Source organism: Saccopteryx bilineata, chromosome 4, assembly GCF_036850765.1.
Source record: "Saccopteryx bilineata isolate mSacBil1 chromosome 4, mSacBil1_pri_phased_curated, whole genome shotgun sequence".
Classification (NCBI taxonomy): domain Eukaryota; kingdom Metazoa; phylum Chordata; class Mammalia; order Chiroptera; family Emballonuridae; genus Saccopteryx; species Saccopteryx bilineata.
The window spans coordinates 49,988,836-50,015,185 of NC_089493.1; the positions used below are offsets into that span (position 1 = coordinate 49,988,836).

Consider the following 26,350-nt stretch of genomic DNA (forward strand, 5'->3'; position numbering starts at 1 on the left):
CACTCTTTACTTTTATATGGATTTAAGTTACATATAGTATCAAGAATTAAATTTTTCATACCTGGAAATTTATGAGCACTGCTCTTGAAACCCAGTTAAGTCAATTGAATTAAGAAAGGGTGGTAGAGTGTCAGCCTGGTGTGCAGGAGTCCCGGGTTCGATTCCCGGCCAGGGCACACAGGAGAGGTGTCCATCTGCTTCTCCACCCCTCCCCCTCTCCTTCCTGTCTCTCTCTTCCCCTCCTGCAGCCAAGGCTCCATTGGAACAAAGTTGGCCTGGGCGCTGAGGATGGCTCTATGGCCTCTGCCTCAGGCGCTGGAATGGCTCTGGTTGTGACAGAGCGAGGCCCCGGATGGGCGTGCCGGGTGGATCCTGGTTGGGCGCATGCGGGAGTCTGACTGCCTCCCGTTTCCAACTTCAGAAAAATACACACACACACACACACACAAAAAAAGGGGGGAGATTCCAGGTCAAACACTGTATTAAGGATTGTCCATTGGCTATGCATATCATCGGGTTATGCATGTGAATTGGGGTTAAGATTCCTGGTTCTTGGCAGGGGAAACACCCCCTTTACAAGCCATTTCTTTGTGTGCTAAAACAGGTTGCCCCAATGTGAGGAAAACTTCTAGTCTTCTTCATCCTACATGAGTGCCAGCTAAACCTATAGCACATGCCAGGGGCTGGGCATGTGTGTTAGGACTGTCATACAACTGTATTTTTAGTGCTTTTTATTTCATTTCTTTTGGCATATCTAAGTATCAGAAAGTGAGTATGTACAAAATTTAAAACAACTTCCTAAAATGATTTTTGTATTGGCCAGTCATGACATCTTTATTTTGAAAGTTTGAACTGTCAAATATGTCTAAAGTGCATTTTTGCAGCTAATTAGTAGCAGCATTTGTTTTGTTTATAAAACCTTAAATATTCAGGTAAGAGCTAGAAAAGTCACAATAAAAAATGAAGTGTGGTCTAGATATATTCTTCCTTAATCACCCAAGACAAACACTTGCATGAATTAGTTTATAAGTATACAAGAAATATACAAAAATAGCATTATTAAAAAATTCATATGGCAATGAGAAGAGAGTCTTTCTCTGCTATTAATATTAAATATGGCAAGGCATGTAATATGACGCATTTGTTGGATCCTAGGTATCTTTGGAAGCATGGGGGAATCTCTGATCTAGGCCAGGTGTGATGTCCGAGATCTGTGATAGTAACGAAGCTGAACTCCTACAGGATGACTCCTTCTGACATGGTTTTAGAGAAATTTAACACAATGAAAACCTTCTTTCATTATCAAGACTGTCAGTTCATGGCTTCTTGCGCCTAAAACATAAAAGCCAGCAATTAGTGCTAAATTTTGCAATCAATTAACACATTTGGAACAATTTGATCTCTAGAAGGGCTTAGCCTTAGAGCATTCCTGGTTTTATCATGGGAAAAGTTCAAGTCCATCTGGGTAAGCAAGTAACAGCTACAAGGTATACTTACCTAGTATTAAATTAAAAAGAAAACAGGACTTCCCATCTTTTTATCCTGTTTCAATAATTTTACAAATTGCCTAAGGAATACATGTGTTAGAAATGGACACATGGACTTATATAAATAGATATTTGAAAAGAAGGAGTTTTACTAATATGAAAAAAGACTTGGCAAACTGTTGGGTATGTGCTTAATAGAAGAGGGAAAAGTGTGATTCCTTCCCCAACCGTCACTTTCACCACTGTTTTACTTTAGTGAACATTTTATTGCTGTAACAAGACGAAGAGGCAAGTTAGGAAAGAGTGAATTACAGGAAGAGCAGCCATCCTGACTAAAACCTTTAGCCTCCCCTCATTATAAGGGATCTCGGTTTGGCCTCTGAAAGCTTTGAGCAGTGGCAAAAGATGAACAGGAGCGAGCCAATCCTGCATCACCTCCGGTTCTTGCAGCTCTAATTGCCCTTAGCCAGACTGACGAGGTCCTCAGCACTCTGGCTGCCTTCTGCAGTCTGCCCAGAGATGCCAAGGGGTAAACAAAAAACCACTTATGTCCTCCCAGTGGTAGGGAGGAGGGGTGGTGGTGGAAATACTAGAGGGAAAACATGCACAGAAAAGCCCCAATTACCCAGTACTCACTTGGGTTGTGCATGATGCTGATATCCAGGTCCCAGCTGAGACCCTGCTCTCATCTCTACAGCCACAGAGCACTGATGGGAAAATTACAGAAGAGGAAAAGATCAGTTCTTCTTAGCAGTCTATAAAACACAATTCTGTTTAGATAGTTTCCACCAAATTGAAATCCAACATTGCTTTCTAGTTCAGCACAGGCACCTGTTAAAATACCAGTCAGATACTTGCAGTTTGACAGAGGCCACAAAGACTGTGATTCACAATGGTCTTCAGGGATTATCGAGGTAAATTTCCTCATTTAGATCAGGAAAAGGAGTTCTTGAGAAAGTTAGTGGCCAGCGCTTGGCCTCCTGGCCCCACCTTCTAATGCTCTCTCCATATGAGCCTCATTAGGGCAGCGATTTTCAACCTTTTTTATCTCATGGCACAAACTAATCACTAAAATTCTGCAGCACACACAAAAAAATTTTTTTTGCCAGTCTGACAAAAAAAAGGGTATAATTTTGATTGGTTTACAAATAATAATAGTAATTACCAACCCTTTCTGATCCAAGTGACTTTTAAAAGATCAGGTGCCTGGCCTGACCTGTGGTGGTGCAGTGGATAAAGCATCGACCTGGAAATGCTGAGGTCTCCGGTTCGAAACCCCGGGCTCGCCTGGTCAAGGCACATATGGGAGTTGATGCATCCTACTCCTCACCCCCCTTCTCTCTCTCCTCTCTCTCTCTCTCCACCCCCCTTTCTAAAATGAAAAACAAAAACAAAAAAAACAAAAAAAAACAAGTGCTGGCCCTGGCTGGTTGGCTCAGTGGTAGAGCGTCGGCCTGACATGCAGGAGTCCTGGGTTCAATTTCCGGCCAGGGCACACAGGAGAAGCGCCCATCTGCTTCTCCACCCTTCCCCCTTTCCTTCCTCTCTGGCTCTCTCTTCCCCTCCCGCAGCCAAGGCTCCATTGGAGCAAAGTTTGCCCGGGCGCTGAGGATGGCTCCACAGCCTCTTCCTCAGGCACTAGAATGGCTCTGATTGCAATAGAGCAACACCCCAGATGGGCAGAGCATCGGCCCCTGGTGGGCATGTCGGGTGGATCCCGGTTGGGAGCATGTGGGAGTCTGACTGCTGCCCCGTTTCCAACTTCAGAAAAATACAAAAAATAAAAAAAAAAAATCAGGTGCCTATACTTGTATACAAGGATTTCTGGCACCAAGAATAAGCAATCAGATGCAACTCTAATATATGACCTATACATGCAAAACAGGGCATTCACACCGGACAGCTATTGTGTTGGCTGTCTTTTTATTTTTATACAATTTAAGAGAGGTCAATGCCCTTGACTGAAAGGCAGGTATCACATGTTTTAAAAATTCTTGTGGTACTCGGGTTGAAAATCACTGTTTCTAGGGTCATGCTGTCTTGAGTTTTAGGGTCCTATCCTTCTACACTGAACACAGGGACTTTAACCCAAAGAACTCCAGTAAAACCAGAACTAAAAAAGTACAATTAAGTCCCTTCAGAGGTTTTTTTTTTTTTGTATTTTTCCGAAGCCGGAAACGGGGAGAGACAGTCAGACAGACTCCCGCATGCGCCCGACTGGGATCCACCCGGCACGCCCACCAGGGGGCGACACTCTGCCCACCAGGGGGCGAAGCTCTGCCCACCAGGGGGCGTCGCTCTGTTGCGACCAGAGCCACTCTAGCGCCTGGGGCAGAGGCCAAGGAGCCATCCCCAATGCCCGGGCCATCTTTGCTCCAATGGAGCCTTAGCTGCGGGAGGGGAAGAGAGAGACAGAGAGGAGGGAGAGGGGGAGGGGTGGAGAAGCAGATGGGCGTTTCTCCTGTGTGCCCTGGCTGGGAATCGAACCCGGGACCCCTTGCATGCCAGGCCGACGCTCTACCACTGAGCCAACCAGCCAGGGCCCCTTCAGAGGTTTGCTGGGACAGGTCTTCATGCTGCACTGGCAATGTGAGACCAGACCTCAGCTACTTCAAAGAGCATGAAAAGCTACAGTTGTGGGGCTTAAAATATGACAGCCCTAATTTTTATTAAGCAGACAAGTATTTAATTTTTACCCCTACCCTTGTTTCTACATCAGTCCATTCTGACTCTGCACCATCTGGTTGGGTAGGTGATACTGTGGAAGATCTTCGTTTTCGACTATGGAGAAAGGGGAAACAAGATGCAACAATTATTTTTGCATCTATCAACAGAAAACATATTAGAAATAGGGAAACACCACTACCCTTCTTCAGAGAATAAATGATACATTTTACAGGCTATTCTGCTCCTTTGAGAATGAGCAGCTAAGAAAACCACAGCACTCTAATGAGACACATTTGATGATCACTCACCCAGTTGGTGATTCTTGCTTCAAAGTCTCAATATCAGTAAACTGAACAGATTGTCCACCACCCCTTGTTTTATAAACATCACCCTAGAGCCAAGAGAAAAGATCACCATTATACTTTGATACAGCTCAATGATAAATGTACATATATCTGTCAAATTGAACTTAAGACTGTTGTTTTATGGAAACTCCTATTCACAAAACCATATGGTGCTTGGGACTCCTGGGTCAGTAATATTAAAATACTTGAAAATTTGAATACATATTTCTCCTTAAACAAAAGAAGTCCAATCAGTAACATTCTTAACTGCAGAAAATAATATTCCTTTCCATTTAACTTATAATCTAAAAACTATGCTTTGGATCAAGAAATCTGTCAGAAGTTTATAATAAGAATCATCCTCTAAATTGAATTCAAAATGAAAAACTTTAACCCCAGTCATGTCTTTTACTTCCCTGATTCTTCATTGACTCTATGATGAGGGGAAGGTCCTTCTGTAGTCAGGAAAGGACTTTGGGTAGCTCAATACTAAGTACCGTAATTTGATAGGTCAAATTTTAATGTGGGTTTTTCATCTTGAACTGATGGAAAGAAAGCAAAGGTAGTCCTTTGTTTAGGTTTATTTTTCAAGTCATGGTTAAAACTAAATATACATTAATTTACAGTACATAATAGATCTGGAGTTTCTCCAACAAACCTGAGGATCTAAGCTTCGTTCAATAAAAAACAAATTTAATCCTAGTTCAGTTTCCCACCCAAAGCAGTCACTAGGTTTTCTAACACAGAGGTTGTATCAAACACTTGTTTTGTTCCAGTGGACACTGTCTGTGTGCCAAAGGAATAGAAAAGTAAATTTTTTTTTTGTTGACTTTTTGTATATTTTTTTCTCCTGTGTAAATTTGTTTTACCTTAATTAGTTTAGTTTCAATCTCCCCATCGGAGGCTAGTTCCTGGTGGGTCAGCATGTACTTCTCACACTTAGCTAGTGCCTTTTCGTTTGCAACAGATACTGTGATGGCATGAGGGACATGTGGCTGCATGACTGTTTCAGTTTGCACATTAGAGGCAGGCTTATGATCTACCCATCTGTCTCCTGCAGAGCGTGATCGTCTGTGTCGGAGACGAAGTGGTGGTGCGTTCTGATCAAGTTGAAAGGAATCAAGAAACAAGCATAACCCAGAATTAATTTAAGGGTATTATTAGAAGTGCAGCAGGTTTGGCTACATTTTCAAAAGCTAAACATGTTAGTCAAATACTTTAAATATTCCCTTCGAATTTAAATACAAAACCAACAAACATCTTTTAATACCAGCTTATATTATTATACAGTCTACCAGGGAGCTTCCCTTTCAACAAAAAATAAAAGGAAAAATTCTGGTAATGCTGCTGCTAGTCTTTCCTGTGTAGGTGGTATTATTCAAGACAAATAATTCATTTTGCAGCACAGTCAAAACCAATATTTGTGCCTACCATTATAAAGTAACCTATTAGGTCCACAACTATGTTAAAAGCTTCAGTAAGATCAATAAAAACCTGAACAGCTAAACATAAGAGAAAACACTCCTTACACAAACACACAAAAAAGCCAATTGGGCTACACAGTACAAAATGTTAAAGATTGTTAAGGTATAATTAAGAACCCTATGTATAAAATGATTAAAAGAATATACTTTCTGAAATTTTAAAATCTCTAAACAAAACTTCATTAAAAATTCAAATACAACAATGACTATAACATAACTACTTTCCCCCCAAACATTTCATAAATGGTTCCAAGAACCATATAAAGATCATAGTGTCAGATCAGTCTCTAGCATACAATTAAAAACCAGTTGCTTCAGTCAAATGTCATTTAAATTTGGAAAAGCTGAATTTAGTAAATTCAACCTAAGAAAAATTACTTCACATAAAAGACATAGTTAATAATTTGAGGCAATGAGTTATCTTTGGTATTTTACAAACATGTTTGTTTGTAAAACTGAAAGCAAATGCAACAGCCTGCCACAGGCCAAATCCTTTAAAACAGGTCAAATATGAAGATCCCAATTTCAAAATACATCTCTTGATAACTAAAAAATAAATGAAGCACCAGTGACAAATCATGATAGTATGAAACATGGGTGGCCTGGCCTGTGGTTGCACAGTGGATAGAGGGTTAACCTGGAATGCTGAGGTTGCGGGTTTGCTACCCTGGGCTTGCCTGGTAAGACAAGCAATCAATGAACAACTAAAATGAAGCAACTATGAGTTGATACTTCTCACTCCCCCACCCCTCTCTGTAAAATCAATAAATAAAATCTTAAAAAATAAATACATGGGGGCAAGATAGTTTGTCCCTAAAGATGCACAAGCCTAACAGCAAGCAGGAAACTTTCCATTCTTAAAATGGCTTAATTAATGCTGAACAAGAAGTCTGGCTATCATGATCGACCATTTAGCAAGTGACAGTTTTCTTGAACACATTTAGCAATAAAATACATTCTCAAACAAGCTTTGGAAAGATGATAGACCTTATAATCTACTACCATTTATGAAATAAATGATACTTAACATTTCTTTCTCACTGAAGTATAATTTCAGCCTACTGGACATAAATCCCCCCTGCCACCCCCACCCCCCGACATAATTTTTGACCAACAGATCTAGATGCATAGATACTAGCGCCTAAACTTTTCTGCTGCACTTCTTAAAAGATTTTGATTTCAAGTAAGAAGTTCAAGGATCATTAATAAATCCTCTTAAATATCTTAGCCAAATTAGGTATTAAATTAATGTTGACCAGGAATAAGCAAGCCTTGAATAGTTTTATATTTAAGTTTTCATGAAATAAAGGGAATTTACTAGTTGATCAGAAAGACCAGTCACCACAATTTGTTTTCTAAACAGGTTTAAAGCCATATTGGCACGGGGCAGAACTTAAGCGACTTTAACATTTCTGTTGCCTTGGTGCATATATATATCTACATATATATATGCCTTGGAATCATCACCATTCCTTAATAATCATGAATTCAGGGCATCTGAATGAAAATTTTCTGTACCCTAAATTATACAAGTAAATCTAAAGAAAAGAGTTATAAGATTAATGTTTAGAAGAAAAAATTTTAAAAGCTATATATATTAAGGTTTTATTAAATGTAAGTTCATAATAGTAACTTGGTTCATTTATTCAGATTCAGAGGCTTTACCTTAAATCCTTATGTGAATTTGTTTAAACACCCTTGAATGAGGCAGAGCCCTTGTAAATTGAAATACAGCTTTTGAGATTAAAAGCAATTCATTGGGCATGCAAACTTTCAGTAGTTGCAAAACAACTGGCCCAGACTTTTCAAAAACAGTGAATGTCATGAAAATCAAAAAAGTGGGGGACCATTTTATAATAAAAGAGATGAAAGAGACATGACCACATGCAGTGTGCATTCATTTACCTTCATTTCATAGGATCATGGATTGAAAAAAGAAAAGCTATTACAGGAACAACTGGAGAAATGTAAACATGAACTGTGTATTAGAGAATATTTATTCAGAGTTAATGCTAACTCTGTGTGATAAAGACTGTGGTTATAGCCTGACCGATGATGGCGTAGTGGATAAAGCATCGACCTGGGAGGTTCGAAATCCCAAAGTCACCGGGATGAGTGCAGAGTCACTGGCTTGAACAAGGGGTCATGTATTGGCTGGAGCCCCTGGTCAAGGCACATATGAGAAGCAACCAATGAACAATTAAAAGTGCCGCAACTATGAGCTGATGCTTCTCATCTCTCTCTCTCAAAAAAAAAAAAAAAAAAAAAGATTGTGGTAATATAGGACGATGTCCTTAGTTTTAGGGATAAAGTATCATGAAGTTAGACTTACTTTCAAAAGTTCAAGAAAAAAAATGTTTGCAATATCTACAAGGTGGGGGCAAAAGTAGGTTTTTAGTTGTTTGTATGGAAAATAATACAATAATTAATAAATAAGAGTACAAGAATAAACTGTTTTGCATACTTACAACTGTAAGCCTACGTTTGCCCACCCTGTATATAAAGTAACAATTGGTAAATCCTAGGTAAGGGGGAGAAGATAATAATACTGTACCATTCTTTTAATTTTTCTTTGGGTTTGAAAATTTTCAAAATATAAAGCAGCAGAAAATAGAAAACAAAATAATTTGGGGGAAGAAAAATAAAAAAATAATTGGAAAAGGGGCTCTAAGACACTCACATTCACACACTGATGAGCTTATGCAACTAAAAAGCACAGACTACTCTGGCATTGCCCTACTGACCTGTGCTTGCTGAACACAAGGCATTATTTCTGTTGCCAAATGTGTTTAGGCTTTTTCAGCTTAAGAGCTAGACCTCAATTTGGGGGAGATTTGATCTTTCAAATTAACATGAGAATTATACTTTATTTATATTGGAGCTCACCCAGCTTTCTGTCAAACTTTCTGAACCAAGTTACAAAACCACAAATGAACCCTATTGCTGTAACGCTGTAAAAGAATGCTGGCACTAACCCTGCAGCATCGGTCCTCTTCTAGTTCTATCTCATTTCTGAGTGTGGGAACCAACTCCCTGCCTTCAGTGCAGTACATCCCTCGCCTTCTGTCTGACACGACACAAGCTTTACTTTGTCCTGGCTCCTGCTGCCTACGCCTTGCAATGGATGTGACATTGAGAGGTGTGTTGTACGGAGGAATTTTCTGCTCCCACTCCGAAATACAGGAAGCTACAGAAATGCTGCTGCAAGAGTTAGAGCGCCTATGAAGCTGAGGCTGGGTCATGAGTTGCTGGCCGTTGGAAATCTGAGCAATATAGTTACCAGAAAGCTAAAAAAATTGAAAAGAAATTAATGAGCAAGACTGAAAAACTGAAACAATTCATTACTCTTCTACAATTTAACACATAAAGATAGCATTATAATTATTGTACTAAATTAATATGTTGTTATACTAAATTTGTGTCTATACTGAGTTAAAAAATTAAATAGAAGTTTGAGAAATATAAATAATATAAAACAAAAATTTTTTCTCATGGAAATAGTCACCTAATCTGAACAGATTTTCTCTAGCCCTAAATGACTACACACTGACAAATGACTCACAGGTATTGGCGATGGAGAAACAGATCTTGGAGTAGCTTTGTCTCGATCCCGCTCCCGAGAGGGCCTTTCTGGCTTCTCAGCTTTGGGTTCAGTAACAATTGCCTTCAGCTGTTTCAGTTTCTCATCTTTCACCCAGAGTTTGTTCTGCATCTCCATTTGTTTAGCTGCCACTCGACGCTCCTACAGACGGATCAATGGCAATTATATTCTAACTCACTTTCACTAAACAAGTATACCAGATTACAGAAACACTGTTTCCTAAAAAATGACAGTTCTCCAGTTCTTCCTGAGGTAACTATACTTCATAATGCTAATGAATGTCCAGGGCAGAGAAAGGAAGGAACTGAATAAGCAACTAATGCCCCACCACCAAAACCCTAAGCCAGGTACAGTCATTAACACCACCACCTGAAATCAATCATGTCTCTGCGCTCAGCACTACAGGCATGACACTCACACATTCTTTCTCCCACTTCATGGTCGTTTCTGTCACCATGCCTTGCAACCTGGCTTCTAGTCGGCGTTTGTCAGAGAACTGTCGCTGAAGTTTCTGATTCTGTGTTTCAAGTTCCTGTTGCAGATTGCGCTTATCTTCTTCATAGATAGTAGTTGTTTTCTCTAAAATTTCGATCTGGAAGGCAGACCATTATGTTCAGTTCTTGGAATGTAAATATACTTTCCCCTAAAATTCAGGCCTTAATTTTTTTTTTTCTTTTTATTGGCCAGGACATGCTAGCAGTCTGAGCTCCCAGACGGCTGCCTGGTCTTCAGCCACAAGTCCTGTGCTAGTGGAAGCTGGTCAATGCTGGAGAAAGATGTTGCTTTTTGTACACCCCTCGCTGCCTCAGGCCCGGGTCTCTGTGCTGGCAGCTGAGAACAGCACCAGGTGCTAGACTGGTGGAGGCAGACCGGACCTTGGTTCAGCAACCTAGGTACTTGAGTTCTGGCTAGGAAAGAGTTCAGATCCAAGACTCAAAACTATAAGAGAAAGTTTATTTAGAAAGTCACAGAGGTAGAAGGAGGGTAGAGGAAATGGGTTCAGGAAACAAGTTACAGAGGCAAAAGGAGGGGTCTTAGCACCTAAGGAGAGAAGGGTAAAGGTAATGCTGCCGCTGGGACAAGAGGGGGAAGGGACAGGCGTGGGAGTGCTCCTGAGAAGGAGAGGGTCAGGCCTAACATTTTATTTTATTTTATTTTAATTAAAAAAATTTATATGCCCTGGCTGGATAGCTCGGTTGGTTAGAGCATCATCCAGAAGCGTAGAGGTTGCCAGTTTGGTCCTCAGTCAGGGCTCATACAGGAACAGATTGATGTTCCTGTCTCTCTCTTGTTCTCTCCCTTCTTTTAAAATAACATTAAAAAAAATTTATTTTTCTTTTTAGAGAGGGAGAGGGAGGGAAAAGGGGGGAGAGAAGGGAGAAGACAGGGAGGGATGGAGGGAGGGAGGGAAAGCGAGAGAGAGGGGAGAGAGAAAGAGACAGGGAAAGACAGATCAATCTGTTTCTGTATGTGCCCTGACTGGGTATGGAACCAGCGACACCTGTATATGGAGATGATGCTCTAACCAACCAAGCTATTTGGCCAGGGCCCTAAAAATTAATTGTTAAGACTATTTTGGGAATAGGGAACATTGTATTGGTTGAGACTAGCTTCTCTCTAGAATGAGTGTTCCCCCCAAATGATCCTCTGTAAATGAGGAAACAAACATATATTATCTGGTGATAAGTAAAAAATCAAGCTATGACCAAAGCTAAATTCTAGAAAACCCTCTAGAGAACTCACTTGTTTAGGCCAGAGAACATTCTCTTCAACTGCTAACATGTAACTCATAAAATTAAAGAGTACAATATCCCTTTTATGCTTTTCACTCACATTTCCTCTTTTTGGGTAGGATGAAGATTAATAGCTAAGGGATAACTGTCAGTAAGCAGTACTGACAGGAGGGACAGCATAAGGGCTAAATCGGAGAACAGCAGTAAATAGCCACTATAACAATGTCAAAACCAACCTTATATTCTAAAGTTTTGTTTTTTTTCTCCAGTCGTTCTATTTCCAATTTCTGTCCTGAGATCACCTTTTCTTTTTCATTTAGTTTTCCTTGAATGTAATTTTCTTTATTTACAACACCATTGTCAAATTCTTGCAACAGAACTTTAAAAGTCATAGCTGAAACAAAAGCATGCAGGTTTTGTTTACTCCAATTCCAAAATAACCAATGTAATCAATGGTTATTAGCAAATACTATAAAGTCTTGCATTTTGCACTATGGCATCCCCTTCCCAATCCTTATGGGTAAATAATTTGCTTCAGTACAACAAATGCAAAAACAGAAATCACAGCAGAATCACTTTAGAAACAGATCCTGCTGATTTCCTAGTACACCACTTCCTAGGCTATGTGACTTGGGCAAATTATTTTTGTCAGTTTAAATAAACAAAATCTTGAACACTACAAAGTACAGACACAATATAAGCCTTCCTTAAAGATCCATCCCACCACAGACTCAGATTCACTGCAAATTTCTGGAGTTAAAATGATCACAAATGGTTTTTGCTCTTACATTGTTTGTTAAACTCCTCAATCATCATTTGACGTAGTTGATGGCGTCTCTCTAATGCTTCAATAAGCCTGGGGAGAGTCTGCTCATCATTGACACCCAAAATTTCGCAGGACGGCAAAGGTGGAAAATTCTGTAAAACCACTTCTGTAACCAGCAGTTCTGTATTGAGTTATAAAGAATTATAAAAAATTACAGAGGAGAGAAAGAGCTTATTGAAACAAGTTTAGCACTGCGATTACAGCCCCAGTCTAATAAACCATGTGCTTTATTGAGTTGTCATAATCATAATGCCTTAAAATTTAGCTGTAAACAAAGGACAAGTTAAAGAAAAAATAAGTTATCACATATAACAAAAGAAATCTCATACGTTGGTTCAGATTTCTTTTTACATTTGGCCCTTGAGGGGAAGGGAAGTAAAACACCTTATGTGAAATAGATTGAAAGGAGAGACAGACAGACTAATCAGTGGGCAAATAATCTAATCCCAAATCATACCATCTCCAATCGGGCCTGCCCGAGTGTGGTTTCTGTATCGCCGTCCCGGTGTTAAACCACATATTGCCTTGTCTACTGGTCTTGCTACTTCAACTTCTTGGGTCACTTCTGCAAATCTCATGACTTGCTAAGATATCAAACAAATGGAGTTTATAAGAAAAATATAAATAAACACATACAAGTCCTTCCTGAGAAACTACTAAACGAAACAATATTAAATTGGCCATTGTCTGCATCAATTTTTAAAATGTTCAAAATGCCATTCTTCACACCCAGATATAGTGGTTTTCTCTGCAGAAAACTCTGAGACTATACAGAATAAATACAATGAATATTACCAAACTTTCTTCATAATCTTCGGCCTTTGGATTCACACACACGATCATGCGTACTTTCCCTTCCCCATCAAAGTAGTTCTTGAACAGATGAGTTAACTTTGAATCTCGATATGGAACCATCTATAAATACATTCGAATCCAAATAAACACAAAAGGCAAACATGCACACAAATAAAACTACACAAACAAAAGGCTGCTGCTTACCTTGTTAGTTCCATAGGTTTGGTTCTCTCTCAGGACTTCCATACATGTTCTTAGTGTCATTAGTGACTGGTTAATGTTACCTGACAAAAATATACAGAGAAGACATTTGAAAACAAGGGTAGGTAGAGTGTGGTCTGTTTGCCTATAAAATCCCTACTGCATAAAACTATTAGATGGAAATAACAGATTTTAGTGGCTCAATTTAAAGAGCTGTCCATGCATGGTCTGGCAGTATTTCCAGAGTAGTTTACAGCAGAGTTTCAGGAGAGATGAAATACCATCCTTCAGGGATTCCATCAAAAGGACTCTCCACTAAATGCAACCTTACACTTTGTGACCCATCAAGTTTCTTCCAAATTTAATTCTGTGAAAGAGTATATTAGATGTACATGTTTAAAATCCTCATATAAAATATTACCTCTAAAGTATGACCATTTCAGGCTACAGGTGGCTCCATCAGCACTGAAATCTCTCCTGTACCCAGAGGGGTGCCTGTTTTTTTTTTGTTTTATTTATTTATTTATTTATTTATTTATTTATTTATTTATTTATTTGAGAGAGAGAGGGCTAGACAGGGACAGACAGACAGAAACGGAGAGAGATGAGAAGCATCAATTATTAGCTTTTCATTGTTCGTTGCAACACTTTAGTTGTTCATTGATTGCTTTCTCATATGTGCCTTGACCGTGGGCCTTCAGCAGACCGAGTAACCCCTTGCTGGAGCCAGCAACCTTGGGTCCAAGCTGGTGGGCTTTTTGCTCAAACCAGATGAGCCTGCACTCAATCTGGTGACCTCAGGGTCTTGAACCTGGGTCCTCTGCATCCCAGTCCAATGCTCTATCCACTGTGCCACCGCCTAGTCAGGTAGGGGGTTCCTGTATTTAACAGTCAAGTGTCTTAGGATCCAGCTAACTCTTGTCCCCTCTACATCTAAAATAACAAGTGTTTCTTAGGTGGCATACTTGTTACCTCTGACCACTCATGTTTGGATTTCTCAACCAAGACAAGTCTGACAGATTAACCAAGCCTCCAATAACACAGGAGCTCTCACCTGCATAGACCCTAAAAATGAAGGAATCTCTTCATTTTGGAACTTTGGTTAACAGGCCTTTCCCTAATGGCCAGGTGTCCATGGGTACACTTTAGGGAGTCTGCTTACTTGGATGGGAAATAAAGGTATATCTTTATTTTTATAGCGTTTACAGCTTATTGCTAATCTCAAGATACTTATGTTCATTACTACTTTGAAATTATGTAATCATTAGCCCTGCTAGTGGGTTTTTATGAGTCATTCATAAAACGGCACATAAATTACTTTATGACAGATGTTTTAATAATACTCTAAAAACGTATTTCAATCTAATTGGTTTCCTTTACAATCCTATCCCTCACAGCCCTGGAGTCTTTCTGAGTAAAAGTTGCTTGTTTTCTATAAAGTGCTGTCAGAGAGCCTGAGCTCAGCTCCAGTAAATCTTTATTTCCTGACCAACGTGGCCGCACACCCATGCAGGAATCCTAACCATAGCACTCGGAATTGCGCCATCTCTGAAACCTGAAGCTGTATGCCCCAACCACAATCTTCTTTCTTTCTAGTTCTCACTCCCTAACTTTTGTCACACCTGCTTGTCATTCATATTAACAATAATATAGTCCTTTCTATTTTCTCCCCGCAAGCATCAGAACCCTCAGGTTTCTGCTTTCTTCCAAATCCAACTACACCTTTTTTCCCATCAAGGTTCCTCCCTTATGCACAAGGGATACATTCCAAGATCCCCAGTGGATAACTGATACCATGAACAGCATACATACCTATGATAAAGTTTAATTCATAAATTAGGCATAGTTTAAGAAATTAACAATAACTAATAAAAAATATACTATAATAAAAGTTATGTGAATGTCATATTGTTAAGTAAGGTTTCTTGAACACAAGCTCTATGATACCAGGACATATGATCTTATAACAGATGGCTACTCAGTGACTAACAGCTGGACAACGCAGACGACCTGGATAGGTCCCAGGTAGGATGGTGCAAACATTTCACAATGTTACCCAGGAACAGTGCAAAATTTTAAGTTATGAATTATTTCTAAAATTTTCCATTTATTATTTTCAGACTGCAGTTGACCGTGGGTAACTGAAACCATGGAAAGCAAAACTGCAGATAAGGCCTGACCAGGCGGTGGCACAGTGGATAGAGCATCGGACTGGGATGCGGAGGACCCAGGTTCGAGACCCCGAGGTCACCAGCTTGAGCGCAGGCTCATCTGGTTTAAGCAAAGCTCACCAGCTTGGACCCAAGGTTGCTGGCTCAAGCAAAGGGTTACTCGGTCTGCTGTAGCCCCATGGTCAAGGCACATATGAGAAAGCAATCAATGAACAACTAAGGTGTCGCAACGAAAAACTAATGATTGATGCTTCTCATCTCTCTCCGTTCCTGTCTGTCTGTCCCTATCTATCCCTCTCTCTGTCTCTGTAAAAAAAAAACAACAAAAAAAAACCCTGCAGATAAGAGGGGGATTACTATATGCACATATATAACGTGTGTGTGTTTTTTCTGATTTCATAAATCAGTTAAGTCACATTCATTCTCTCTCCTTCCCAGGTTCTTTAATCATCAAGGATTTGTTGTACAAGGCTCTCTCCTCAGCTTGTTCCTCTCTGTTCTCCATGAAAAATCTTATCTCCCCATTGCCTCTATCATTTTTCTCTGTTGGGAAAACCTAAACCTTTGAACATTAAGTCAAATCTCTCTCCTTCCAAATCCATGTACCTCTGCATCCAATTACTAGGCACTTACACTTGAAAATTCTGAATATACCTAGCACAAAATTCATTAACTGCTCATACCTACACCTCAAACTGCTTCTCCTTAAACAAGATCTTCCTCCTCTTCCTTACTCTTCACAACCCAGTGGGCCAAGTTCCTAACTAGCTCTGTTTGGTCTGACTTTTGCCTCCAGGTCATACAATTGCTTATGTGAATTACAGTATAAAGCTCCTAACTGCTTTTCATCTTTGGACTCACCCCTCGTAAATTCTCTATACTGGGAAAATGATCTTTTAAAAGACTAATCCTTCATGAACTTTATGGGAAGGCTGTATAACAGTAGAAATACACAAGTTTTGTTTTTTTGTTTTTTACAGAGAGAGAGAGAGTCAGAGAGAGGGATAGACAGACAGGAACGGAGAGAGATGAGAAGCATCAATCATCAGTTTTTCGTTGCGACACCTTAGTTGTTCATTGATTGCTTTCTCATATGTGCCTTGACTGTGGGCCTTCAGCAGATTGAGTAACCCAGGGGTCCCGAAACTACAGCCCGCAGGCTGCATGCGGCCCCCTGAGGCCATTTATCGGGCCACCACTGCACTTCCGGAAGGGGTGGTGGTCAGTGAGAGTAAATGTATGTGGTGGCGCCACAAAGCGCGGTGTCGCTAACGTTCAGTACTACTTCTGGTGAAGCGGCATGCACACGTCATGGCTCTGGAAGCACATCATATCACTTGTTATGGCTAGCAGTGACAAATATGGAACCGGACATTGACCATCTCATTAGCCAAAAGCAGGCCCATAGTTCCCATTGAAATACTGGTCAGTTTGTTGATTTAAATTTACTTGTTTTAAATATTGTATTTGTTCCTGTTTTGTTTTTTTACTTTAAAATAAGATATGTGCAGTGTGCACAGGGATTTGTTCATAGTTTTTTTTATAGTCCGGCCCTCCAACGGTCTGAGGGACAGTGAACTGGCCCCTGTGTAAAATGTTTGGGGACCCCTGGAGTAACCCCTTGCTCAAGCCAGCGACCTTGGGTCCAAGCTGGTGAGCTTTTTGCTCAAGCCAGATGAGCCCACGCTCAAGCTGACAACCTCGGGGTCTCGAACCTGTCTCCTTCCGCATCCCAGTCCGACTCTCTATCCACTACACCACCACCTGGTCAGGCAAGACACAAGTTTTGAGAGTCTAACAAACCTAGGTTTGAACCTAGGCTCAAACTTTGGGAAAATTACTTCTTTCAAACTATTTCCTCATCTGAAAAAGGGGTATGATACAATTCTGAAAAGTCAGAATCAAGAAATCAAGCCTATGCATAGTAGAGACTAGGAAACACTGGTAGCCATCATTATTCCCTCAAGATAAAACTCAGATTTTTTTTTTTTCTTCCATTTTTTCATTTTTATTTTATTTTTTTTCTGAAGCTGGAAACGGGGAGAGACAGTCAGACAGACTCCCGCATGCGCCCGACCGGGATCCACCCGGCACACCCACCAGGGGCGACGCTCTGCCCACCAGGGGGCGATGTTCTGCCCCTCCGGGGTGTCGCTCTGCCGCGACCAGAGCCACTCTAGCGCCTGAGGCAGAGGCCACAGAGCCATCCCCAGCGCCCGGGCCATCTCTGCTCCAATGGAGCCTTGGCTGCGGGAGGGGAAGAGAGAGACAGAGAGGAAAGCTGCGGCGGAGGGGTGGAGAAGCAAATGGGCGCTTCTCCTGTGTGCCCTGGCCGGGAATCGAACCCGGGCCCTCCGCACGCTAGGCCGACGCTCTACCGCTGAGCCAACCCGGCCAGGGCCAAAACTCAGATTTTTAATATGATAGACAAGGGTCTCCATGACCTTGCCCTGCCCTGCTGCCTCTGTCACGGCCCACCCTCCACACCCTCCACTTCAGCTTCCTTGACTCTGCCATGTTCTTTCAGGACTAGTCTATTTGTAAGTGGCTGCCTCCTCTGTCAGGTGGTGACATTTTTTTTTTCTTTTTTAACAGAGACACAGAAAATCAGAGAGAGGAACAGATAGGGACCGACAGGAAGAGAGAGAGATGAGAAGCATCAATTCTTTGTTTTGGCATCTTAGTTGTGATTGCTAGTTCATTGATTTCTTTCTCATATGTGCCTTGACCAGGGGTCTAGAGTAGAGTGAGTGACCCCTTGCTCAAGCCAGCAACCTTGGGCTTCAAGCCAGCAACCTTTGAGCTCATGTCTATGATCCCACACTCAAGCCAGCAATCTCGGGTTTCAAACCTGGGTCCTCTGCATCCCAGTCTAAAGCTCTATCCACTGCGCCACCACCTGGTCAGGCAGGGGTGGTGACACCTTTAATCCTATCCTTCTTCATACAGCTCACTCGTTAGTTTAAGTATCAACTCCATTAATTCTTCCTCTAAATCCCCCCTCCTCCCTTCAGATTGGATGGAGCAGCTCTACCCTGTGCTTGCAGTGCTCAATCCCATCGTGTTCTACTGAAGCAGTCTCTTTTATCTGCCTATCTCCATCCTTTACATCTATCTATGTTAATTCCTGGCACAGAGTAGGTCCTCCATAAATGTTATTAACATAACTCAACGGCTATACAAAATGAAAGATTATGAGAAATGGGGGTGGGGGTGAGCACACAATATATTGTACAAAGATATGTTGTAGAATTGTGTACCTGACACCTGTATAATTTTGTTAACCAGTGTTTCCCCAATAAATTAAAAAATAACACCTACAAGCCCTGGCCGGTTGGCTCAGCGGTAGAGCATCGGCCTAGAGTGCGGAGGACCCGGGTTCGATTCCCGGCCAGGGCACACAGGAGAAGCGCCCATTTGCTTCTCCACCCCTCCGCCGCGCTTTCCCTCTCTGTCTCTCTCTTCCCCTTCCACAGCCAAGGCTCCATTGGAGCAAAGATGGCCCGGGCGCTGGGGATGGTTCTGTGGCCTCTGCCCCAGGCGCTAGAGTGGCTCTGGTCGCAACATGGCGACGCCCAGGATGGGCAGAGCATCGCCCCTGGTGGGCGTGCCGGGTGGATCCCGGTCGGGCGCATGCGGGAGTCTGTCTGACTGTCTTTCCCTGTTTCCAGCTTCAGAAAAAAAAAAAAAAATAACACCTACAGCCCTGGCCGGTTGGCTCAGCGGTAGAGCGTCGGCCTAGCGTGCGGAGGACCCGGGTTCGATTCCCGGCCAGGGCACACAGGAGAAGCGCCCATTTGCTTCTCCACCCCTCCGCCGCGCTTTCCTCTCTGTCTCTCTCTTCCCCTCCCGCAGCCAAGGCTCCATTGGAGCAAAGATGGCCGGGGCGCTGGGGATGGCTCTGTGGCCTCTGCCTCAGGCGCTAGAGTGGCTCTGGTCGCAACATGGTGACGCCCAGGATGGGCAAAGCATCGCCCCCTGGTGGGCAGAGCTTCGCCCCTGGTGGGTGTGCCGGGTGGATCCCGGTCGGGCGCATGTGGGAGTCTAACTGTCTCTCCCTGTTTCCAGCTTCAGAAAAATGAAAAAAGAAAAAAAGAAAAATAACACCTACACATTTCCTTTTAATTGGCTTTTGTATTCAAAGATTTTTGCCAACTCCAGAAGCCAATTTTTACCAATATGAATGCTGGAGTAACTGTTAAATAACTTCATTTTAAGAACTCTGAACTGACAATATCAGCAATAGATATAACAAACACTTTCAATATGAACATAACATATTTATTTTAGATGCTTTTGCATGCTCTTGAAGAAATCAGTGTATTGTAATAGACTACTGATACCAAATCAGCATAACTAAAGAACAGCACTAATCACTAAACTTATTCTTTAAATCATGAAATTGAAGACAATTATGCTTACACTTCCTATCAATGAGCAGATGAAAAACTGAAACAGCAGGTTTTTAAAACTTGTAACAATAGATAAGTACCACGCTTCACTCACCAGCTTCACGTAATCTGTTTCCTTCTGCTTTTGTCCGGTTAGTTCTTTCACTTCCAGCAAGATCTACCAAGGACAACTGGCTTATAGTAATTTGTTCTTTTTCCTGAAGGGAAGATCATAATGCCAACAATATAACATGAGTTACAACTGGTTTAAAATGTTCTTTAAATATATTCCAAGTTCCAGCCACCTCAATGAAGCACTTGACGTGCAAAAAAAAGAATAATGATACAGTTTGGATTAAGTATCTCAGAATGGTTTTAAATAGTGCTTTGTACTGGATCTGCTGAAGCATCTGTCCAGTTTGGTATCCTGATTAAGTTTGTTATTGTCCAAGTAGACATAGAATATTGTCTTTAAAATCAGATTAAGAGCTTTTTTTTTTTTTTTTTTTTTTTGACAGAGACAGAGGCAGAGAGAGGGACAGACAGGAAGGGAGAGAGATGAGAAGCATCAATTCTTTGTTGTGGCATCTTAGTTGTTTGTTGCTTGCTTTCTCATATGTACCTTGACAGGGGTCTATGGCAGAGTGAGTGACCCCTTCCTCAAGCCAGCGACCATGGAGTCATGTCTATGATCTCACGCTCAAGCCAGTGACCTTTGCTCAAGCTGGTGAGCCTGTGCTCAAGCCAGACGAGCTCACTCTCAAACTGGTGACCTAGGTGCACCACGTCCTAGTCCAATGCTCTATCCACTGTGCCACCGCCTGGTCAGACAGATTAAGAGTATTTTTATGTTTTATACTGTAAAATTTTCTTATAGATATTGTGCAATAAAGCTGAAGTCGGATGTGTGTTTTTGAAAATGTTTTTACAGATGAAAAATTTTATATTTGTAAAACTAATATATTGTACTGGGACAAAATAGTTTTAAGTTATATTTTGAAAATCTAAAAAAGGCCTGACTTGTGGTGGCACAGTGGATAAAGGGTTGACCTGGAATGCTGAGGTCACTGGTTCAAGACCCTGGGCTTGCCCAGTCAAGGCACATACGGGAAGCAAGGTGATGCTTCCTATTCCCCCTCATCCTTCCTCTCTCTAAAATCAATAAATGAAATCTTAAAAAAAATAAATAAAATATCTCTGTTCTAGAGCACTCTTCATTGCAATGAAACCTCCCGAATTAAATTCTAATTCCAAAAATTAAGGATTCAGTTAGAAAAAGAAAAACCCCATGCACTACAACTCACCTGTAAGACATTATCTCCATCTGCATCCAGTGGAGCTTGAACTAATTTAATGTTGAACACAGTATGGGAACGGCTTGACTCACGATTCAAATGTGTATTAGCAATACGTCTCCTTTTCTGGCCTACAATGACAGAAAAAAAAATCACTGCTCAATCCTGAACTCAGCTATTTCATTATACATGCTTTCTACTAAACCAAAAGGTACTGCTGGTCAAATACATTTATAGTTTTCAAATTTTAATTCTAACCTCTCCAGAAAACTTCAAAAGCCTCCTCAGTAGATTTTACTTCTACTTCTGTACATCCTGCAATATACATATTATGATTCTTATCTTCACGAAGCAGTTTAGATTGTGGAGGTCTATGGGAAAGAAAAAAGAACATGTTTCCTAAATTATGAGTTATTACTATCTTAATTGAAGACTAGGACTAAAATGCCAGGCAACATCTATTGTTATAATGGGAATAAGCCTAAGTAAGAACTCAGAAAGATATAAGATATTAAACAGATACCTTTAAGGATAGAGTCAAGATTAGTGACAAGAACTAATTTTGCTTTAGAAGTTTTACTCTAATTTGTTCTAACAAAGCATATGAAATAGCACTTACTAAACAATTAGAGATCAAGGTATTATTATAGCAAGATCACAAACACAAAGTAAGCATAATACTCTAGCATTTTCCTAAATCTAAAAGCTCAACAAATAGAGCTGGTTTTAATCTTAGGGTCAGAAAAACAAAAACAAAAAAAAATCAGGAAGTTTGCTATATACCAGGAGTGATAATCCTCCCAAAGTGAGTGGTCAAATTTTAGCCTATAGGATAAGGTAAGGAAAGGATGGGAAAGAGTGCTGCCTGTTTGGCCTCAGTCTTGCAAATGGTGGGGGTAGAAATGTTTACCACCATCACTCAATAAATAGCAGAATTTTCAGGAAGCAAGGGACTCATAGGTAGTAGACAGCCCAGTGCCAATGAAAAAACACCTACATGCAAACATACCACAGATGCCAAACACTAGTATAACTGCACCCTTCTCTCTAAGAAAAGAGCCAACACAATGACATACACAAAGTCTGTGTTCCTCATAGGCGTGCTGCAACTGTTCCACCTACCAAAGGAATAAGATATAAGTTACAAGTTACTGTTTCCACAGAAGCCATCTCACAGCAACATGTTCACATAGCATGTTACAGCCACAATGAGTTCTTTTTAAAAATCTTCAATGTAACATTTCTTCATTGCATAAAATACACTAAACATTAATCAGCCCAAAAAGCAGGTTATAACCTATTGCCAAATAAGCACTGTGTGAGTGCATTCAAGGAGTTACCAGAAAGGTTACAAGTCATATTTGTTAGTCCTTTTGTGTAACTAAATAAAACTAGGGCTCCTTTGAAAATAATCTCATTTAGAACAAACCAAACAAAAACTTGGCACATGTGCAGCTACTAAACTGATTGGTAGCAATGAATGACATCACGTAAGTTTAGGGAAATGGGTACGCAGAACTGACACTTTGAAACAAATGGGACAGTAGTTAGTCTATACCTGTTTAATGTAATTAAAGTGAATATACTGACACCTGTTCTCAGTCTAATGGTTTTCTAAATCCAGCTCTTTCTCCAATAATGTTGGATTATACATACACACAAAAGTGAAGACACAGGTCTTCATATTATTTGTCTTTGAGAGACCCTACTGAAGAGGACACTGAATATAACCTTTCAGCTTAAGAACAAAACCCTCAACTCAGGCCCTGGCCAGTGGCTCAGTAGGTAGTGCGCCAGCCCGGTATGTGGATGGCCCAGGTTCAATTCCTGGTCAGGGCTCAGAGGAAAAGCAACCACCTGCTTCTCCACCTCTCCCTTCCCTTCCCTTTCCCCTTCCGTTTTCCCTTCCCTTCCCTTCCTTTCCCTCCCCTCCCCTTCTCTCTCTCCCCCACCCCCTTCCTGTAGCCATGGCTCAACTGGTTTGAGCACATCAGCCTCTAGTGCTGAGGACAGCTCAGTTGCAAGCATTGGCCCTGGGTGTTGTGGGTGGATCCTGGTCAGGGCGCATGAGGGAGTCTATCTCCCTTCCTCTCACTTTGAAAAAGAAGAAAAAGAGAAACAAAACCCTCAACTCAGGAACAAGATATCAATATTAGACATGAGCCTGACCAGGCAGAGGCGCAGTGGATAGAGCGTTGGACTGGGATGCGGAGGACCCAGGTTCAAGACCCCAAGGTCGCCAGCTTGAGCGCGGGCTCATCTGGTTTGAGCAAAGCTCACCAGCTTGGACCCAAGGTCACTGGCTCAAGCAAGGGGTTACTCGGTCTGCTGTAGCCCCACGGTCAAGGCACATATGAGAAAGCAATCAATGAACGACTAAGGTGTCACAACAAAAAAACTGATGATTGATGCGTCTCATCTCTCTCCGTTCCTGTCTGTCTGTCCCTGTCTATCCCTCTCTCTGACTCTCTAAAAAAGTAAAAAAAAAATTAAAAAAAAAAATTAGACATGAGATTTCAGAGTAGGCGCTGGCAGAAATGCAGATTTATTGTGATGCCATGTTGTAATTGATCTTCATTCTCAGCATGCAAAACTCAAGGAAATCTAGGAAGTAGTCTTTTAACTCTGGCAGAATGACAATACAGATGCCACTTCATATTAATCAATGAGGGAAGGTCTGTGAGTATCAGCTGTACAGACAACAACGTTAGGCTCCACTTGTAGAGATAACCATGACAGATAGTTAAAATGGCTACAGACCCCCAAAACTCAGTATCAGGTTCTTGAAAGGTAGCCCCAGGGCACCTCTATAGGGACACCTTCTTTATCCAATTAAGCCCTTAAAATATAGCTCAGGGATAAGAGTTTTCAAAAATGTCAGGCTGCTCTCCTTAGATGCTTTAACTCACTGGGTCCCTAATATACCTGCATGTCTAGTTACTAATAAAACAACTCATTGAACACCAACTGCATGATACACAAGTTATATTTCATTTTGAAAACAAAAATAAGCATTATCCCTATTTATAGCTGAGGAAACTAAGGCTCACCAATGTGAAGTGACTCTTCAAGATTAAGCAGCTAAAGGGCTCTTTTCACTACTTACTTAGGCTTTATGGGATCAAACGGCACCTCTTCTAGTAGATCATATATGTAATTATTATATATTTCAATATAAGAGACAAATAAGCCATAGACACTATCTTCATCAACCTCTTCTGCTTTGCAAAATTCTTGTACATTTATCATATCTGCAAACTCTGGATCTACTTGTCGTCTGAAAAAGGGGAGAAAATAAATGCAAAAAGTCTGATCTTCCACATTGTGAATCAATATCAAAAGTAAATGATCCCAAGAGGAAACTAAAAGACAGAACGCAAATGACCTGCCACTACAAGCAGAAGTGAACCAACCAACTTTATGCACACTGACAGCCAATACTCCCATGTCCTCCCAGATAAACAGCTCAGGCTCTCTCCCACCCAGAGCTACGCCTTCTCTACTGATTCAAAGGCAGTGTGCTCATAAAGAGAACATACATCTAAGCAAATAAAGTTACCTAAGAACATTACTCATCCTTGATCTCACTAAAGTCAACTGTCAGACCCTAGTCTCCACTTCACGGTTGCCATTCCCTATGCCTCAGGAAAACACCGGACAGGGTTCCCCTTAAGCCAGTGTTGTACATGCAATTACTTACTTGCTAGAAGGGGTCTTTGGATTGGGCATGGCCTCTCTTTTCTGTCGTTCTAATAAGGCATCAACTTCACACTGTATATCCATGCTATTCCTATCATTAGATTTAAAAACCTGAAGTGGGGGTGAAAGACAATGATTTTGAGGATTTGACTTAAACAGTAAGAAACATATTTGAGAACTGAGACACATTTATTTAAATATACTTAAGGTTTTAAAATATATCCACTTAGTTCTCTTTTAATACTACTGTATCTACTGGTGTCTTGGTCTCTATGTCCTCAAGTAAAATAGTTATAACATAGAAGGATTATACTTACATATCTTTTAGCTTGAAAAGACCCTATACTGTTAAAGATCATGTGTAAACAGCGAGGAAGCAGACCTCCTACCCCTGGAGAACCAGTCATGGTGTGAGTTTTTCCACTTCCCGTCACACCATATGTAAAAAGGAGACCTACAACAGAGCAAGTCACACTGGGTTATATCTTAAAAGTCCTCTGTTTGTAGTAAAAAACACAATTAACCAGCTCAAAAAAGCAGGTTTAACACCTCTCTAACAAATATGAAGTCAAGGCCAAACATAAACCAAATACATAAGTATCAAAAAAGTTTATCAGAGGGGAAGAAAGAGGAAAACCCAACAAAACTCAAGAATCATACCATTTTTGCCATGAATGAGGTCATCTACCAAGGGATTAGCCACAACATCAAAGAGCTCCTTCTGGTTGGTATGAGGGCCAAATACTTGTTTAAATGAATACTGAGTCTGTGGAGAAAGAAAAACAAAAAAAAGCGTATAAATGGATGTCTTCATATCTAGGCTACCAGTGTATCTGCTTAAACTTATTCAGCTGGTTTTTTTTCTTTTTTGTGGCAGAGACAGAGAAAGTCAGAGAGAGGGACAGATACGGACAGACAGAAAGGAAGGGAGAGAGATGAGAAACATCAATTCTTCATTGCAGTTCCTTAGTTGTTCATTGATTGATTTCTCATTATGTGCCTTGACCAAGGGGATAGATACAGCAGTCTGAGTAACCCCTTGCTCGAGCCAGCGACTTTGGGCTCAGGCTGGTGAGCCTTGCTCAAACCAGATGAGCCCGTGCTCAAGCTGGCGACCTCGGGGTCTCGAATCTGGGTCCTCAGCATCCCAGTCTGATGCTCTATCCACTGCGCCACCGCCTGGTCAGGCCAGCTGTTTCCTTATGAACATTTAAGATCTACATGCATAAAGAAAAAGTACATACTGTCTTTAAACTTGGAACCCTTTAAAAACATCATTACCTACCTAATTATACCAATTATAAATGCTAAATATTTAGTTATAACTACTGAAAAGAATGTAAGAAAATCTTTTTTTAGAAAGACAAGCATCAACTCTGTTCTACTTAGTTGTGTCCCTACTGATTGCTTCTCATATGCGCCTTGACTGGGGGCCAAACCTCTGGAAGCACTGCACCACGGGCCAGGGCACTAGAAAAATCTTAAGTCTACTAAATGCTTCATAGACAAGGCTGACTTTGTTTTAATTAAATGATTAAGATCAAAAGGTATTAAACAATGATTCAGTCACAGACTTGTGAAAACCTTCACATATCACCTCCTTTTATTGCTATTTTTTTCTCATAAAGGTGTCATTTTAAATGGCATATTAGCATA

The 26,350-nt window shown here is 40.9% G+C and overlaps 1 protein-coding gene and 1 non-coding gene across 4 annotated transcripts in view; one reads left to right on the forward strand and one right to left on the reverse strand.

Moving 5' to 3' along the window:
- Window positions 1-704: 704 nt before the first annotated feature.
- KIF23 (kinesin family member 23) overlaps window positions 705-26,350 on the reverse strand; it is a 35,137-nt gene continuing 9,491 nt past the window's right edge. The window contains exons 4-24 of one of the 3 annotated variants that reach the window (XM_066276592.1): window positions 25,355-25,460; window positions 25,012-25,148; window positions 24,696-24,805; window positions 24,102-24,272; window positions 22,072-22,113; window positions 21,254-21,366; window positions 21,005-21,126; window positions 19,816-19,918; window positions 13,142-13,221; window positions 12,938-13,057; window positions 12,600-12,726; window positions 12,105-12,263; window positions 11,553-11,710; window positions 10,002-10,175; window positions 9,545-9,724; window positions 8,958-9,269; window positions 5,368-5,598; window positions 4,463-4,545; window positions 4,190-4,268; window positions 2,124-2,194; window positions 705-1,332 (exon numbers count right to left, since the gene is read on the reverse strand). In XM_066276592.1, the coding sequence (XP_066132689.1) occupies window positions 1,317-1,332; window positions 2,124-2,194; window positions 4,190-4,268; window positions 4,463-4,545; window positions 5,368-5,598; window positions 8,958-9,269; window positions 9,545-9,724; window positions 10,002-10,175; window positions 11,553-11,710; window positions 12,105-12,263; window positions 12,600-12,726; window positions 12,938-13,057; window positions 13,142-13,221; window positions 19,816-19,918; window positions 21,005-21,126; window positions 21,254-21,366; window positions 22,072-22,113; window positions 24,102-24,272; window positions 24,696-24,805; window positions 25,012-25,148; window positions 25,355-25,460 (2,694 nt within the window). In that variant the 3' untranslated portion in view covers window positions 705-1,316. The remainder of the gene's footprint in view (window positions 1,333-2,123; window positions 2,195-4,189; window positions 4,269-4,462; window positions 4,546-5,367; window positions 5,599-8,957; window positions 9,270-9,544; window positions 9,725-10,001; window positions 10,176-11,552; window positions 11,711-12,104; window positions 12,264-12,599; window positions 12,727-12,937; window positions 13,058-13,141; window positions 13,222-19,815; window positions 19,919-21,004; window positions 21,127-21,253; window positions 21,367-22,071; window positions 22,114-24,101; window positions 24,273-24,695; window positions 24,806-25,011; window positions 25,149-25,354; window positions 25,461-26,350) is intronic. The other 2 variants (XM_066276593.1, XM_066276594.1) reach the window with 2 other exon arrangements.
- Window positions 18,633-18,708, forward strand: TRNAS-AGA (transfer RNA serine (anticodon AGA)). Its single transcript has one exon. It is a non-coding gene; the product is annotated as a tRNA-Ser (tRNA).